This window comes from Salvelinus alpinus, chromosome 9 (assembly GCF_045679555.1).
Source record: "Salvelinus alpinus chromosome 9, SLU_Salpinus.1, whole genome shotgun sequence".
Taxonomy (NCBI): Eukaryota; Metazoa; Chordata; class Actinopteri; order Salmoniformes; family Salmonidae; genus Salvelinus; species Salvelinus alpinus.
Genome location: NC_092094.1, coordinates 42375065 through 42392845, shown reverse-complemented (window position 1 = coordinate 42392845; position 17781 = coordinate 42375065). Strand labels below are relative to the sequence as shown.

General features: G+C 42.4%; 1 protein-coding gene across 1 annotated transcript in view; it reads left to right on the top strand.

The window, feature by feature from the left end:
* The window catches only part of LOC139530132 (cytosolic carboxypeptidase 4), a 151654-nt gene extending 135907 nt beyond the window's left edge, over nt 1-15747 (top strand). The window contains exon 24 of the mRNA XM_071326251.1: nt 14749-15747. Within this exon, the coding sequence (XP_071182352.1) occupies nt 14749-15031 (283 nt within the window). The 3' untranslated portion in view covers nt 15032-15747. The remainder of the gene's footprint in view (nt 1-14748) is intronic.
* Nucleotides 15748-17781: the final 2034 nt, after the last annotated feature.

Here is a 17781-nt window from a genome sequence, read left to right as displayed (position 1 = left end):
TTGTGTTAATCAAATTAAATCAAATTTGATTTGTCACGTGATGAATACAACAGCCCTTAACCAACAATACAGGTAAAGAAATAGAGATAAGAAAATATTTACTAAATAAACTAAAGTAATTTTTTAAATAAAAAGTAACACAATAAAATAACAATACCGAGGCTACATACAGGGGGTACCGGTACCGAGTCAATGTGTGGGGGTACAGGTTAGTCGAGGTAATTTGTACATGTAGGTAGGGGTAAAGTGACTATGCATAGAAAAAAACAGCGAGTAGCAGCAGTGTAAAAACAAAGGGGGGGTCAATGTATGTAGTTACACTAGTACTGTATGTTTACCCATTACAGTAAATGGTGATATACTGAACTATTTGGCTGAGTTAAGTTAGAGTTGATTATAATGATTTTGTTTTGGCCTTATTTGAAAATCAGAACATTGCTTATTCTGAATATGTTGACATGAAAGACAAACTTACAGACACCGTGAAAAAGACATTTTCAAATCAATATTCAACTCCAACAGCCAGTTGTACTCACTTTTTCCCCCATTGAATGTAATTCCTGATTGCGATGTAGTGCATTATGTGCTCCCTGACCCACTGCTCTGTGAAGAGCCTTACACTGAAAATGAAATGACTGGCTTGTTTGGTTTCCATCCTGACCCGCGGGCTTTTGATTAAAATACATCAGAAACAACATATTTTCTTTCCACAGACCATGGTAAGTTTAAATCCTTTTTCTAATAGAGAAACGAGGTTGTTAACAGCCTAGACTGCTAACTTTCGTTATCAGGGAAATAGAGAGAAACAGAAGGAAAATGGTAATAACCTTGGATTAGTTATTCTTGAGGTCAGTGGGAGGCAATGTTGGGATGAGATGTCTGTTTCTCTCTCAGCCCATTGTGTGTACAGTAATGAAAGTTGTACTATCTCTCCAGATCACTGTGCTTGATTGCAATGCGGCTGGCTGAATGGATGACATGAATAATCCGATTAAGATTGCATTTGCACATAATTATAAAACCGATGAAAGGATTTTCACTGTGTGTCCATTGTCTGCTTGGTCTCATGTGTGTTCCCCTTGTGTTGAGAGATTGTGTGCAAATCGTGTTTTACCAACGTATACTGCTCACAGACATACTACCATTTTGAACCTTTTCTTATGCCATTGGAGTAGGTATCTGTTGATCTAATGGTATGAAACAGAACATGATAGCATGACATAGGTAGAGCAATCACTTTAGTATGATTAATTAATGTGTGAGGATACACTATGGTAATGGTCTCATGTAGATGGGCATACCACTTTGGACATAATGTTCATACAAGCTGCCCTCTGAGCAAACTTCTCCCCAACACAGCCAGTAGCAGAACTATTAATGATACATCTGTTGGCCTGTTATGTTTTGTTTTGTTTTGTTTCCCCACTCTCTTTTTTGTACCTTTGTGTTAATGATGATTTCACGGTCGATTGGTCACTCCTGACAACATGGCTAATAGGATTTGAATTGTAAACATTGGACTAGCTACTGTGTCACTGACTCACTGCACCAGCCAGGCAGCTTCTGGGCAACAAGAACCTGAGGGGTAGCAGGGAAGAAACAAGAAAATGTGGAAAGGCGTAACACTTTGGCTAAAGGGACTTTCAGAGGCTACAACAGCAACAGAGTTAACAAACTACTGTCACTGATCACTTGTAGGAATCAGCAGCTGCTCATGCTTAATCTATAGCCAAATTATTGTTGTCAATGTTTGCAATTACAGTTTTCTTTTGAATTTGCACTGCACAAAAGGCAGGGAGGGTATGCTCATCTACATGCTGTGTCTTTCACATGACTTGAGTATACCATAAACCAGTATATAGTCGTAGCGCTGAATTTGAAGCCGCCATATTGCTGAATGGGGCTGAATGGCACCAACAAATCGCTAAGGATCACGGTGAAAGTGGCCACAACTAGCAAAGGATCATGGTCGATGTAGTCGTTTTCATCATGCCTGAGAGAGTTTAATGGAGCCTCCTCGTAGCCTGCTGGCCGGGGATTGGTCTGTGTCAGCACGTGGTCCTGTGTTATGACAAATATATTAGCAAGAATGGATCACTATTTAATTAAATATCTCGATTTGTAGCAAACTTTAAAATAATTCACAGTGGGGATCGAACTTGATCATAAGGCAGACCAGGACTTTTGGCACCGCTACTATAGGTTGCCAGTTAGTAGCCGACCAGCAGAGCTTGTGACTTCACGCTCCAGACCAGACACTGGGAGCCTGGTGTATACAAAATACTTTATTTTGTTGATGCAATGTAGTCAGAACCAAAGTGTTTTTTATGGGATAATCTGGGAAATTGTGGGGCAACAGCTTCAAGGGTTAGCTTTGTTTCTTAATTGTTTGTTTTTGTTGTGACTAGGAGCAAGGTTGGGAGCAAGTCCTTATTCTCTACACAGCTGCTGGCTGGATGACTCCTTTTTACTCTACAAAATGTCCCCATTTCTTGTATGAAAGAGGTTTTGTGTTTTAGAGTAAGCGTTTGTTAAGGGAAAGATTTCAGGTGGGGTTTGGCAGGGCTTGCTGTTAGCAGTGAGCTCTAACATCCTCCTTCATCATTGCTCTTAAGGAATAATCTTAACACAATAGTAAGGGTGATCTCGCCGTTCTGCCCCTTACTTCACATCTAATCAACTCGCAAGATAAACAGATGAGATGAAGAAACAAAGAAAGGGATGAAGATAGAAATAAGAAAGAAGTAATGAAAAATCAGCGAGGAAACATCCATGCAAAAGTATGTCTTATCAGTTTTGAAAAGGGGATGACTGCCGCTTTATCGACTCTTAACCAATCATGCTATTTTGTTTGTTTTTTCGCGTTGTTCGTAACTTGTTTTGTACATAATGTTGCTTCTACCGTATGACCGAAAAGAGATTCTGGACATCAGAACTGTGATTAGTCACCTCAGATTAGACAAAGAGTTTTTCTTCACTGAGTTGGACGGGAGGGATATACTACAGACACCCGACCAGGCCCAGATCCCGTCATTCGCTGGAGAAGGAAACCTGAGATTTCACGGGAAAAGATCAGGGTGCCTTGTGAGGATCAGGCGATGAGTGGCTAATCTGCCTTTGGCTTCTGTCCTGCTAGCTAACGTTCAATCGCTGGAAAATAAATGGTACGAACTGAAAGCATGTACTGTATATCCTACCAACGGGACATAAAAACTGTAATATCTTACACTATCGTTCAAAAGTTCGGTGTCACTTAGAAATGTCCTTGTTTTTGAAAGAAAATAAAAATGTTCCAATGGCACGTTGTGTTAGCTAATCCAAGTTGATCATTTTAAAAGGTTCATTGATCATTAGAAAACCCTTTTGCAATTATGTTAGCACAGCTGGAAACTGTGGTCCTGATTAAAGAAGCAATAAAACTGGCCTTCTTTAGACTGGTTGAGTATCTGGAGCATCAGCATTTATGGGTTCGATTACAGGCTCAAAACGTCCAGAAACAAATAACTTTCTTCTGAAACTCGTCAGTTTATTCTTGTTCTGAGAAATGAAGGCTATTCCATGTGAGAAATTGCCAAGAAACTGAAGATCTCGTACAACGCTGTGTATTACTCCCTTCACAGAACAGCACAAACTGTCTCTAACCAGAATAGAAAGAGGAGTGCGAGGCCCTGGTGCACAACTGAGCAAGAGGACAAGTACATAAGAATGTCTGGTTTGAGAAACAGACGCCTCACAAGTCCTCAACTGGCAGCTTCATTAAAAAGTACCCGCAAAACACCAGTCTCAACATCAACAGTGAAGAGGCAACAGCGGGATGCTGGCCATCTAGGCAGAGTTGCAACGAAATAGACATATCTCAGACTGGCCAATAAACAAAAAAGATTTAGATGTGCAAAAGAACACAAACACTGGACAGAGGAAGATTGGAAAAAAGTGTTATGGACAGACAAATCTAAGTTTGAGATGTTCGGATCACAAAGAAGAACATTCGTGAGACGCAGAAAAATTAAAAGATGCTGGAGGAGTGCTTGACGCCATCTGTCAAGCATAGTTGAGGCAATGGGATGGTCTGGGGGTGCTTTGGTGGTGGTAAAGTGGGAGATTTGTACAGGGTAAAGGGGATCTTGTTGAAGGAAGGCTATCACTCCATTTTGCAATGCCATGCCATACCCTGTGGACGGCGCTTAATTGGAGCCAATTTCCTCCTACAACAGGACAATGACCCAAAGCACAACTCCAAACTATGCAAGAAGTATTTAGGGAAGAAGCAGTCAGCTGGTGTTCTGTCTATAATGGAGTGGCCAGCGCTGTCACCGGATCTCAATCGTATTGAGCTGTTGTGGGAGCAGCTTGACCGTATGGTACGTGAGAAGTGCCCATCAAGCCAATCCAACTTGTGGGAGATGCTTCAGGAAGCATGGGGTGAAATCTCTTCAGATTACCTCAACAAATTTGACAACTAGAATGCCAAAGGTCTGCAAGGCTGTAATTGCTGCAAATGGAGGTTTCTTTGACGAAAGCAACATTTGAAGGACAAAATTATTATTTCAATTAAAAATCATTATTTACAACCTTGTCAACGTCTTGAATATATTTCCTATTCATTTTGCAACTTGTTTCATGTATGTTTTCATGGAAAACAAGGACATTTCTAAGTGACCCCAAACTTTTGAACGTTACTATATGTTTCACTGAGTCGTGGCTGAACGACGACATTAAGAACATACAGCTGGCAGGATAGAACAGCAGCCTCTGGTAAGAAACGGGGCGGGGGCCTCTGCATATATGTAAACAACAGCTGGTGCACGATATCTAAGGAAGTCTTGAGGTTTTGCTCGCCTGAGGTAGAGTATCTCATAAAAAGCTGTAGACCACACTATTTACCTAAAAATAATTAATCTGCATTTTTCGTTGCTGTTTACATACCACCACAGACCGATGCTGGCACTAAAACCGCACTCAATGAGCTGTATACAGGGAAACGCACATCCAGAGGCGGCGCTCCTAGTGGCCGGGGACTTTAATGCAGGGAAACTTAAATCCGTTTTACCTCATTTATATCAGCATGTTAAATGTGCAACAAGAGGGAAAACAATTCTAGACCACCTTTACTCCACACACAGATACACGTACATGGCTCTCCCTCGCCCTCCATTTGGCAAATCTGACCATAATTCCATCCTCCTGATTCCTGCTTACTATCAACAATTTAAGCAGGAGGCACCAGTGACTCGGTCTATAAAAAAGTGGCCAGATGAAGCAGATGCTAAGCTACAGGACTGTTTTGTTAGCACAGACTGGAATATGTTCCATGATTCTTCCGATGGCATTGAGGAGTACACCACATCAGTCACTGGCTTTATCAATAAGTGCATCGATGATGTCATCTCCACAGTGACTGTACGTACTTACCCCAACCAGAAGTCATGTATTACAGTCATCATTCGCACTGAGCTAAAGGGTAGAGCTGCCGCTTTCAAGGAGCGGGACTCTAACCCGGAAGCTTATAAGAAATCCCGCTACGCCCTCCAACGAATCATCAAACAGGCACACCGACTTGGATTACACAACGCTCGTCGGATGTGGCAGGGCTTGCAAACTATTACAGACTACAAAGGGAAGCACAGCCGAGAGCTGCCCAGTGACACGAGCCTACCAGACGAGCTAAATAACTTCTCTGCTTCGAGGCAAGTAACACTAACACATGCATGAGAGCATCAGCTGTTCCGGACGACTGTGTGATCATGCTCTCCGCAGCCGATGCGAGTAAAACCTTAATACGGGTCAACATTCACAAGGCCGCACGGATTACCAGGAAGTGTACTCTGAGCATGCGCTGACCAACTGGCAAGTGTCTTCACTGACATTTTCAACCTCTCCCTGTCTGAGTCTGTAACGCCAACATGTTTCAAGCAGACCACCATAGTCCATGTGCCCAAGAACACTAAGATAACCTAACACCAAGACAGTCATGAAGAAGGCATGACAAAACCTATTCCCCCTCAGGAGACTGAAAAGATTTGGCATGGGTTCTCAGATCCTCAAAAGGTTTTACAGCTGCACCATCGAGAGCATCCTGACAGGTTGCATCACTGCCTGGTATGGCAACTGCTCGGCCTCCAACCGCAAGGCACTACAGAGGGTAGTGCGTACGGCCCAGTACATCACCGTGGCCAAGCTTCCTGCCATCCAGGACCTCTATACCAGGCCGTGTCAGAGGAAGGCCCTAAAAATTGTCCGACTCCAGCCACCCTAGTCATAGACTGTTCTCTCTGCTACCGCACGGCAAGCGGTACCGGAGTGCCAAGTCTAGGTCCAAGAGGCTTCTAAACAGCTTCTACCCCCAAGCCATAAGACTCCTGAACAGCTAATGCACACTATTTGCATTGCCCCCCCCTCCATCTACGCTGCTGCTACTCTCTGTTATTATCTACGCATAGTTACTTTAATAACTCTACCTACATGTACATATTACCTCAATTACCTCGACCCCGGTGTCTCCGCACATTGACTATGTACCGGTACCCCCTGTACATAGTCCGGCTATTGTTATTTCCTTCTGCTGTTTAATTATTCTTATCTCTTACCTTTTTGGGGGGTAATTTAGGAAAACTGCATTGTTGGTTAAGTGAGCATTTCACTGTAAGGTCTACACCTGTTGTATTCGGCGCATGTGACAAATACAATTTGATTTGATTTGACTTTGGGAGAGGTTACTTGCGACACATCAGGCATTTGCATAGAAAGTTATAGCCCTTTGGATATAATCATCTGGTCCTGTAGACTTTGTAGCATAATGCAAGGCTTTTGGAGGAGCCACTGATTGTTTAATGATCTTTCAAAGCCCCTGACATCTTGGCAGCTGATAATAAAATACCAATCTGAAAATACTGTGCTAAGGTGTAAAATTAATAATCAATGAATAATAATTTATTGAACTTCTATAGCACTTTACATGACAAAAAAAAAATCTCAAAGTGCTTGAAAAAAGCAAACAATCAAGATTCAAATAAAACAGCTACAGTATATGATAAGAGTCTGTACTACGATTTTCAGCCAGAGTTGAACGTTTTGAGGGTTTCAAGCCTCCAACAGATGGAGTAACAGTCAATAGGGAACCACATGGCTTGAGCAAACCTCCTGACCGATGAAATCGCCAATGCTAGCTCGCCATGCATTATAGTCCTCCTAATTGTAGTAGAACCCCCCCCGCCCAAAATAGGTTGGTGTATTAGAATCAAAATACACTAGATAGCTAGCTTGATAGCATCGCTAGCTAGCTATCGTGAGAAAGCTGATTTGCCATTAATTCACGGGAATTAAACAAATAGATGCAATCCAGACCAGATCTATACACACTTGGCTATCTACAAGATATACAGGAGGTCTCTGCCAAGGCGACCTCATGGCGCCATGGCAACCACGGAACTTCAAAATTGTATTGTTACTTTTCAAAGCGGCAGGTTTTAAAAGCATAGGTCCCCTGCCACTCTTGATGCCCTCCTGGAAAAGAGAAATTACCCCCCCCCCCAAAAAAAAAAAATCATCCTGCTTTCTGTTAGGAGAAGCAGACAGCCCCTCTCATCACAGTACCATATGTTATCTTCTATTTAATTCTCATTCAGAGCAGAAATAGACAAGCACTCAGACAGACAAACACACACACACTCACATGCACGCACATAAAGAGGTGAGTGTGTGGAGATGGTGTAAATCAGTGTGCCTGTCACATCCTCGTCCCCAGTGGATCCCAGTGTGTTCTAATCTGATTAGTGTAGAAGGGCTTTATGTTTGCTGTCAATCAAGGGTTGGGCTATCTGAAGGTCACAGCATCCTTCACACATCTGAACTGCTGGTGGAGTCAATTGGCACCTTTTCAACCGGCACAGAAATGACAATTTGCCTACACACACACTTTTGCCAACACAATTTGCCTATGCATTAGCGATTACCATGGGCTTCTGCATGCATTAATGTGGGCATTTCAAAATGGGAATAACTTGACAGGTAGTGTTGTTTACATTCACAGCAGTAGCAGGTTGTTCCATTCAAGATAAGGGAGGATATACATTTTTTTCAATTTTATGAGCATGGCCTTTTCTATTACAGCATATTGGATGACTGTCATTCATATTCCATTCACCCAGTTCAATGTAACATTGATAGGTTTAGGCTACCCATCATGGGGTTGCTACAACCTAGCACAGGTCGAGAGACATATTGGAGTAATGAAGGTGACTCTTGCCTGGATCTAGCTGATCTGAGGTGTAGCAACATCTGTAGCAGTCACATCTGTAGTCGTGAAATGCTTTGAAAGGCTGGTCATGGCCATATCAACACCAACATCCCAGACATCCTCCAATTTGCATACTTCCTCAATAGATCCACAGGTGACGCTATTGCACTTCCCACTGCACTCTCCCACCTGGACAAAAGGAACAACTATGTGAGAGTGCTGTTCATTGAGTACAGCATAGCTTTCAACACCATAGTGCCCTCCAAGCTCATCCTAAACTCAGGACTAAACACCTCCCTCTGCAACTGTCCCCTCCTGTACTCCCTGTTTACTTACGACTGTGTGGCCGCACACAACTCCAACACCATCATTAATACATTTGCTGATGACACGACGGTGGTAGGCCTGATCACCGACGACGAGTTTGACAGCCTATCGGGAGGAAGTCACACTGTCAGGACAAAAATCTCTCCCACAACGTCAGCAAGACAAAGAAGCTGGTTGTGGATTACAGGAAAATAATGGCCAAGCACGCTCCCATCCACATCGACAGGGTTATAGTGGAGCGGGTCGAGAGCTTCAAGTTCATCGGTTTCCACATTACTAAGGAATTAACATGGTCCAAACACACCAACTTAGTTGTGAATGAGATACGACAACGCCTCTTCCCCCCTCAGGAGGCTGAAAAGGTTTGGCATGGGCCTTCATATCCTCAAAAGGTTCTACAGCTGTACCATTGAGAGCATATTGACTTGCTGCATCACCGCTTGGTATGGCAACTACTTGGCATCCGACTGCAAGGTGCTACAGAGGGTGGTGTGGGTGGCCCAGTACATCACTGGGGCGGGGCTCCCTGCCATCCAGACCTTTATACCAGTAGGTGTCAGAGGAAGGCCCTGAAAATTGTCATAGACCCAACCCCCCAAGCCATAGACAGTTCACTCTGCTACCGCACAACAAGCGGTACCGGAGTGGAAAGTCTGGGACTAAAAGGCTCCTGAACAGCTTCTACCCCCAAGCCATAAGACTGCTGAACAGTTAATCAAATGGCTACACGGACTATTTGCATTTACCTTTTTTTGCACTAACTCTCTACGGTACTCCTTGTATATAGCCTCATTATTGGTATTTATTGTGATACTATTTTCTATATTTATTTGCAAATGTTCTTACTTTTTAACTCTGCATTGTTGGGAAAGAGCTCATAAGTAAGCTTTTCATGGTAAAGTCTACACCTGTTGTATTTGGCGCATGTGACGAATACAATTTGATTCGATCAAATAAAATACAATTTTGTTTGGTTTAATTTGATTAATCATCAAATTTCTATTGGACAAATTCAGGTAGGTTCCTCCCTGTTTCGTTCTGTTTGCTTCCGTTTAAGAAACATTTTGCAACAGAATCCGCAAAATGAATACACCCCTGAACACCCAAACACAGAGTTCACTGTTTGCTTCTGCTTAAGAAACGTTTTGCAACAGAATTAGCCAAATCAATACACCCCTGATCACCGGAACACACAGTTTACTTTCAGCAGCCACATACTGAATCATCCCTTCGCTCATTGTAAAATTCTATGTGCTCTCCTCCTCTAACCAACAGCTGTCTGTGACCAGGCGCAAAGACCTCTCCAAGCCAAACCTTCATACCATAACCGCTAACCCCTACACAGCCGACATCGTTGTCACCATATTAACATTATAGCCAACAAACTAGAACTAACACATTAGTAAACCCACAATCCAATCCATGTGTGCAATCACGCAGTACAGTGTACAGCAAGCAGTTTAGCTGTTACACCGGTGATCCCCGGTGGCAATAAATGTATAAATCCGAAAGATTACCATGATTTGAAAGAGTTGTAGTGTTGGAGAGCCTTAGCAAGCTAACTAACATAAATAGCATTCCTCTCTATTTGGGTCAGGTTATTGAGTAGGCTAAATTAGCTGCATTAGCTAAGTAAGTGAAAGGTAAACTAAGAAGAATAAAATACAACAAACACTGTGAACAAGGGCAACATCAGGGAATATATTTATCGATATGTTTCCAGATATCTGACACTAATATGGAGTTGGTCCCCCCTTTACTGCTATATCAAGTCCCCACAGCAATGCTCCAACATCTGGTGGAAAGCCTTCCCAGAAGAGTGGAGGCTGTTATAATAGCAAAGGGGGACCAACTCCATATTAATGCCCATGATTTTGGAATGAGATGTTCAACGAGCAGGTGTAGTGTATCTATTATCTAAGCCTTTATACTTAGGCATATTTTCAGAAATGTATCACATATGTAGTCATCACCTGATCATTTATAAAATATATATAATTTCAATAGATCTCCTTACATGATATGTAATATTAATCCTTGTATTTCTGATCAAAATGGGCTGAATCCAAATCATGAAATGTCCAGCTCCCAAATGATTTTACCTGTTGAGATCGCAAGGCTGTGTGCTCAATTTTGTACACCTGTCAGCAACACTTGTGGCTGAAAAAGTCACTAATTTTATTAAGTGGTGTCCATACACTTTTGTATATATAGTGTAGCTACTCTACCTGCTTCATTCATGATGAGAAAACTAACTGGAATAAGCTAGCTAGCCAAGCTATAAGTTAGTTAGCTTATATTAACCAGGAATACAAAATACGCCTAGATGTTTTTAAAGGTCTCCTTGGGAGTAAAAAAATGTATCCTGAAGGGAAGGCAATTTCATTATTTATTAGCTAGCTAGGCTACCAATTAGCCCCCCCCCCCCCCCCCCCCCTATCAAGGTTAGCTAGTTAGCTAATTAACTAGCCCTACTGGATTTAGCTAACATTCTTCAATCTAATTACTAAAATCTAATTCTTCAATCTAATCATCTCAAATTAGTTACTCACTTTAGAGGTACATTCTTTGAGATCATTTCTGAACAGTTTCTCACTTCTTTGTTTCTCCAGTTGTCAATTTGAGCACACACCGTTTGCACACTCATTTGTGGTGCCCAAATTCAAAACAGAAAATGTGTGATTCTTATTGCAATTCTATTAGTTACAGTGCTTTTAGCTTTTGGTTTGCGTGCAACTTTATCCGGAGGGAATACTGAAAGTATAGCTAGTGTCTGAAAGAATGATATGGATTTAATATTTGTCAAATATGCATTGTATGTGATGAGAAGATTTACTAAACTCAGCAAAAAAAGAAACGTCCTCTCACTGTCAACTGTGTTTATTTTCAGCAAACTTAACATATGTAAATATTTGTATGAACATAACAAGATTCAACAACTGAGACATAAACTGAAGAAGTTCCACAGACATGTGACTAACAGCAATGGAATAATGTGTCACTGAACAAAGGAGGGGGTCAAAATCAAAAGCAACAGTCAGTATCTGGTGTGGCCACCAGCTGCATTAAGTACTGCAGTGTGTCTCCTCCTCATGGACTGCACCTGATTTGCCTGTTCTTGCTATGAGATGTTACCCCACTCTTCCACCAAGGCACATGCAAGTTCCCGGACATTTCTGGGGGGAATGGCCCTAGCCCTCACCCTCCGATCCAACAGGTCCCAGACGTACTCAATGGGATTGAGATCCGGGCTCTTCGCTGGCCATGGCAGAACACTGACATTCTTGTCTTGCAGGAAATCACACACAGAACGAGCAGTATGGCTGGTGGCATTGTCGTGCTGGAGGGTCATGTCAGGATGAGCCTGCAGAATGGGTACCACATGAGGGAGGAGGATGTCTTCCTTGTAACGCACAGCATTGAGATTGCCTGCAATGACAACAAGCTCAGTCTGATGATGCTGTGACATACCGCCCCAGACCATGACGAACCCTCCACCTCCAAATTGATCCCGCTCCAGAGTACAGGCCTCGGTGTAACGCTCATTCCTTCGACGATAAACTCGATTCCGACCATCACCCCTGGTGAGACAAAACTGCGACTCGTCAGTGAAGAGCACTTTTTGCCAGTCCTGTCTGGTCCAGCGACAGTGGGTTTGTGCCCATAGGCGACGTTGTTGCCGATGATGTCTGGTGAGGACCTGCCTCACAATAGGCCTACAAGCCCTCAGTCCAGCCTCTGTCAGCCTATTGTGGACAGTCTGAGCACTGATGGAGGGATTGTGCGTTCCTGGTGTAACTCGGGCAGTTGTTGTTGCCATCCTATACCTGTCCCGCAGGTGTGATGTTCGGATGTACCGATCCTGTGCAGGTGTTGTTACACGTGGTCTGCCACTACAAGGATGATCAGCTGTCCGTCCTGTCTCCCTGTAGCGCTGTCTTAGGCGTCTCACAGTACGGACATTGCAATTTATTGCCCTGGCCACATCTGCAGTCCTCATGCCTCCTTGCAGCATGCCTAAGGCACGTTCATGCAGATGAGCAAGAACCCTGGGCATCTTTCTTTTGGCATTTTCCAGAGTCAGTAGAAATGCCTCTTTAGTGTCCTACGTTTTCATAACTGTGACCTTAATTACCTACCGTCTGTAAGCTGTTAGTGTCTTAACGATTGTTCCACAGGTGCATGTCAATGAATTATTTCTGGTTCATTGAACACGCATGGGAAACGGTGTTAAACCCAATGAAGATCTGTGAAGTTATTTGGATTTTTACGAATTATCTTTGAAAGACAGGGTCCTGAAAAAGGGACGTTTCTTTTTTTGCTGAGTTTATGTAGGCCTACTGTCAGTACTTGTAATCTTATAAAGAAAATAAGATGTCCACATAGGCCTATCTCAGAATATCTAAGGAGTCTATATCCAGCTATACCATGTGTGATACCTGGAGGGAATTGAGGAGTTATTTGTGCATGAAAGAAAAATATGGATTTCATGTTTGTCAAATTATTGATAATGTGCTGAAAACTCAGAAATCCATCAGAAATCGTCCTTATTTTCAGCATATCAAAAAGCATATCAAGATCCGGATATGGACCTGAGCCTAGAGAAGCATATCTGGAAACAATGTCGCTTCATATCTTGAATGTGCTGAGAAAACACAGATATGCGACCTATACAGTCAGTATTTGTCAACATGATGAGAGAAAATAGGATGTCATATATCTCAGGATATTGAATGAGTCATAATCCAGACATAGGAAATGTCCATGTGTGATATTCGAAGTAATCCCAATATCACATACTGTATGTCCACAAGACGCAACTGGATTCAGAATTTGTCACGATATGGTGCATATCCAATAAACTCTATATATTCTGTAGAATATTAAAATCTTGTCGTGGCAGGAGGCAGGAGGACACATATTTGGCTGCCAAAACTGCACATTTTGGCTTTTCACCCAATAAATATTAGATTTTTTCTTAATCTTTTACAGTTTCAAATTCTTTCAAATTCTTCTTCTCTATCTCTCTCTCTCTCTGCTGCTTCTCCTTAATTTTTGGAAGAAATGAATTTGTTCCAAACTCTTCTCTATCTTTGTGCCAACTACTCACCACACTTTATGCACTGCAGTGCTACCTAGCTGTAGCTTATGCTTTCAGTACTAGATTAATTATCTGATCATTTGATTGGATGGACAATATGTTAGTTCATACTGCAAGAGCTCTGATAGGTTGGAGGATGTCGTACGGATAATTACTGTGATAATTACTTTGTAAGTCTATGGAAAGGGGTGAGAACCACGAACCTCCTAGGTTTTGTATTGAAGTCAATGTACCCAGAGGAGGACGTCTACATCATGGTGCTGCCCTGGAGGGTGCTGTTGAGGCTACTCTAGACTGTCATTGCAAAAAAAATATTTAATCAGTTATTTGGCGATATGTGAATATAGTATAGTTTTATCTATGTTTCACGATTTTATTTTTCTGAAAATCACTGAGTAGGATGGTCCTCCCCTTCCTCCTCCACTGACGCACAGACACCAATCCAGCAGCATGACCTCAGCTTGCATTGCAACTAGCATAATCTCAAACAGCATTACACTAATGTGGTTTTTGGACACAACGTTTCTGATATTGAGGAAGTAGTGGCGTTTTTCCCGACACTACATATTGTGTTGTCTAATCAGACATCTCAATGATAACATATCCAATCCAAACCCAGCATTTACTACGGTGTATGCTCGCTTTGCAGTACTCAGACCCTGCTTCTGTCTGTAATAACCCCTCTAAGGATATGAATGAGTTACAGCCTGAGTCTGTGACTCATGCCAAGGATGTCAATGAGTTTAGGCTCACTGGAAATGACTGGGGAACTATGACTGTGCTGTGAAGCAAGGTGGTAGAACTGACATGTCACAGTGTGTAAGAGGAGATGGAAATGTATGGAAGCTTTTGGTGGTGTTAATCACCAAAACGGTAGTTATTGATTTACTGTACTCCGCTCCACTCCCTTCATTAAGCCATCCATTTCCTTTGGTTAACTGACTGTCTCCCCTCCCCTCCCCTCCCCTCCCCTCCACTGTTCTCCTCTGCTCACCTTTCATCTGCTCTCCTCTCCTCACCTTTCCTCTGCTCTCCTCTCTTCTCTTCTGCTCTCCTCTCCTCTCCTATGCTCTTCTCTCTCCAGCTGCTTCGAGGATGATGAGCCACCTTGTGTAGAGGAAATTGAGTACCTGAATGACAGCTTCCCCGAGCCCAACAGAAATGATCTGGACTCTGAGGTCAATGGCAATACATCCAGCGCTGAGGAGGAGGAAGATGATGAGGAAGAGCACCAGACAACCGGGAACAGTCGACGACGCTCAATGAAGTCCCGCCTCTATCCTCACTTGATAGGCCAAGAGACTCTGAACATCAAGAGGAGCCCATGCAATGGGATGAACATTTCAAATGGACAGTATCTGAGCTAAGGTATCACAAGGACATTCCCCCAAAGCACTTATTTCTTTTTTTTAATAATACATTTGATAATGGAAATTCTAATGTATATGCTAAGTTAGTGGCTATTTCCCTTAGGCTTTTAGAACAGTGGATATATAAACTATAGCAGTAGAATAGTGGACAATGGCTTTGTATGATTTGTATATGCCTTTGTATGAGATGCATGTGAAGGATAGTCCGGCATGACGTGGGCTTGTTGAGGCCATATTCTCCACAGAGAGCCTAAAGTAAATGGGTATATGGGTGAAGTAGGGTACTAGACAGTACTTTATTATATGAGATTATACTTATATTATTTGTGTATAGTAAATGTATCAAATACATCAGAAATAGGTTGGGGCTGTCACAATGTTTACCTATTATTAACATGCAGTATGATCTAAGTTCCAAAATAACGGGCCACCATAATCATTGTTATATTTTTAACATTCATAACCTGCAATGCATTTACATAGTGCTAACCAGCAAACTGTAGTTACTTTGGGGGAAAATATATTTATATTTTTTGAAATTATATAAATATGAAGTATTTGTATAACTAAACACATTTTGCTAGTTGACCGTTTTCATAATGTCTAAAGATGATAGTATTGAGTAATAACTGTTCGTTATAAATGTTCCATTCTCCTTCCTCTTAAATATGTTGGAACCGAAGAGCACTACAATAAAATAGACTTTTATTGAATCAGCCGTTCCTTGTGTCTTACTTGATATTGTCCTGTACACGTCATCACAGCCAAGTAGTCGGGTCCTACGGTCCTACCGCTCAGTTCTGTTGGAAAAATCCAATGTCAGAAGAAAACCTTTGAGGAAACTGTGATGTGTGTCACACAGCCACCAAAAGAAAGGGAACAGTGATCCATGGGGTGTTCACGTTTCCACCGCCCTGCATCAGAGATTCCAATCCAGATCTGCTCAGCCGTCTCCCACAGACAGGAAGCCAACAGGAACACTGACCTCCACAGCGGCTCGCTGGCCTTGCCACACACTGCATTATTCCAGGCAGACTGATAGATTTGTCTTATTTTGGCTGGCCTGGCTTCCTTGGCATTGTGAGGATCCTTTCAGTGTGTCCCGAGGAGCAGAGGAATCAGAGGCTTCGTCCCAAATGGCACCCTATTCCCTATTTAGTGCGGTACTTTTGACAAGGGCCCTGATAAAAAGTAGTGCACTAAATAGCGAATAGGGTGCCATCTGGGACAAAGCCAGAGGCTGTCAGCCTCTCTCACAATGACATTGGGCTACTTTCAGTGTGGCCCTGTAGGCTCTTAGCTAATCCTATCACTACAGACTCAATGGGCAGACCTGCACACTGACATTGGGGCCCCGAAGGTTGATGGTTCATTGTTACTGTTGACCCCCCCAAGGCTGTAGCCATTATAGCTAGATTATATAACATATTGCTATTCATCACATGTAGTACACTGATAGTTGCAGCTGTGCTTAACTGTTGACACATATTGCAGTCTTGAAAAGTCCATCCTTTTGTTAGAAAAAAACATGAAAACACAATTTCCTTGGCTCTGATCATCAACTCTCCTGCAGCACATCAATTTCCAGGTGAGAAGATGTGGTACTGTCCAGTAGGTTATAGGAAATGACTGATACAGTCTGATCCGGATGCCACCTTGGCATGATGAATGTTAGTGCTTCGCCAGCGTTTCTTGGCTGAACCAGTCAGAATCTTCATTACATCCTGGGTGTTAGTTTTGTTGGATGACCTGAGCCATCTGACAGTACGTTAGCATAAGAGTGGATTAAACTTTGAATATGGCCATTTGGAGATGAGATACACTGTGAAAAGATACTGATAAAAACACTTATTCATCCATCTACCATGAAGTGGTTTTCTGGTCGTTAGTCTAATAAAAACAATCTTCAGCGGATCGGCCACAGAATATAACACTATTAGCAGCTGTCTGCTTGATGTCGTCTTTTTGTATTGTTCTATTAATACGCTGTGTCAGAGTTTGACCAATTTGAATAGACGTAATGACTTAGCTATGACCTACACGCCTGCCTTTACTGCGACACGTAACGAATGCAGCGCAGTGCCCAGCACTGTCCTGTAATCTCATTCCCTTTGCAGATAGATGGTCTAATTAGATCCTGGCATGGTGAGCTACCTGATCACAGAGAGGTAAGCCAGCCTTCATTGGCATGCTGCGAGCAGAGCTAGGACTAGTTCCGCCTGCACACACGACTGCATTTCTTAATTAGTGTTTCATTCCAGCACTGCCTGACTCTTCATAGCTGATTCAGTCCACTATTACATCCCAAGCACCGCTTGCCCTCCGTATAGGGAAGCCCTGTAGAGAGGCCTTCAAAGCTACAGTTGAAGTCGGAAATGTACATACACCTTAGCCAAATACATTTAAACTCAGTTTTTCACAATTCCTGACATTTAATCCCAGTAAAAATGTGAAATGTCAGAATAATAGTAGAGACAATGATTTATTTCAGCTTTTATTTCTTTCATCACATTCCCAGTGGGTCAGATGTTTACATACACTCAATTAGCATTTGGTAGCATTGCCTTTAAATTGTTTAACTTGGGTCAAACGTTTCGGGTTGCCTTCCACAAGCTTCCCACAATAAATTGGGTGAATTTTGGCCCGTTCCTCCTGACAGAGCTGGTGTAACTGAGTCAGGTTTGTAGGCCTCCTAGCTCGCACACGCTTTTTCAGTTCTGCCCACAAATTTTCTATAGGATTGAGGT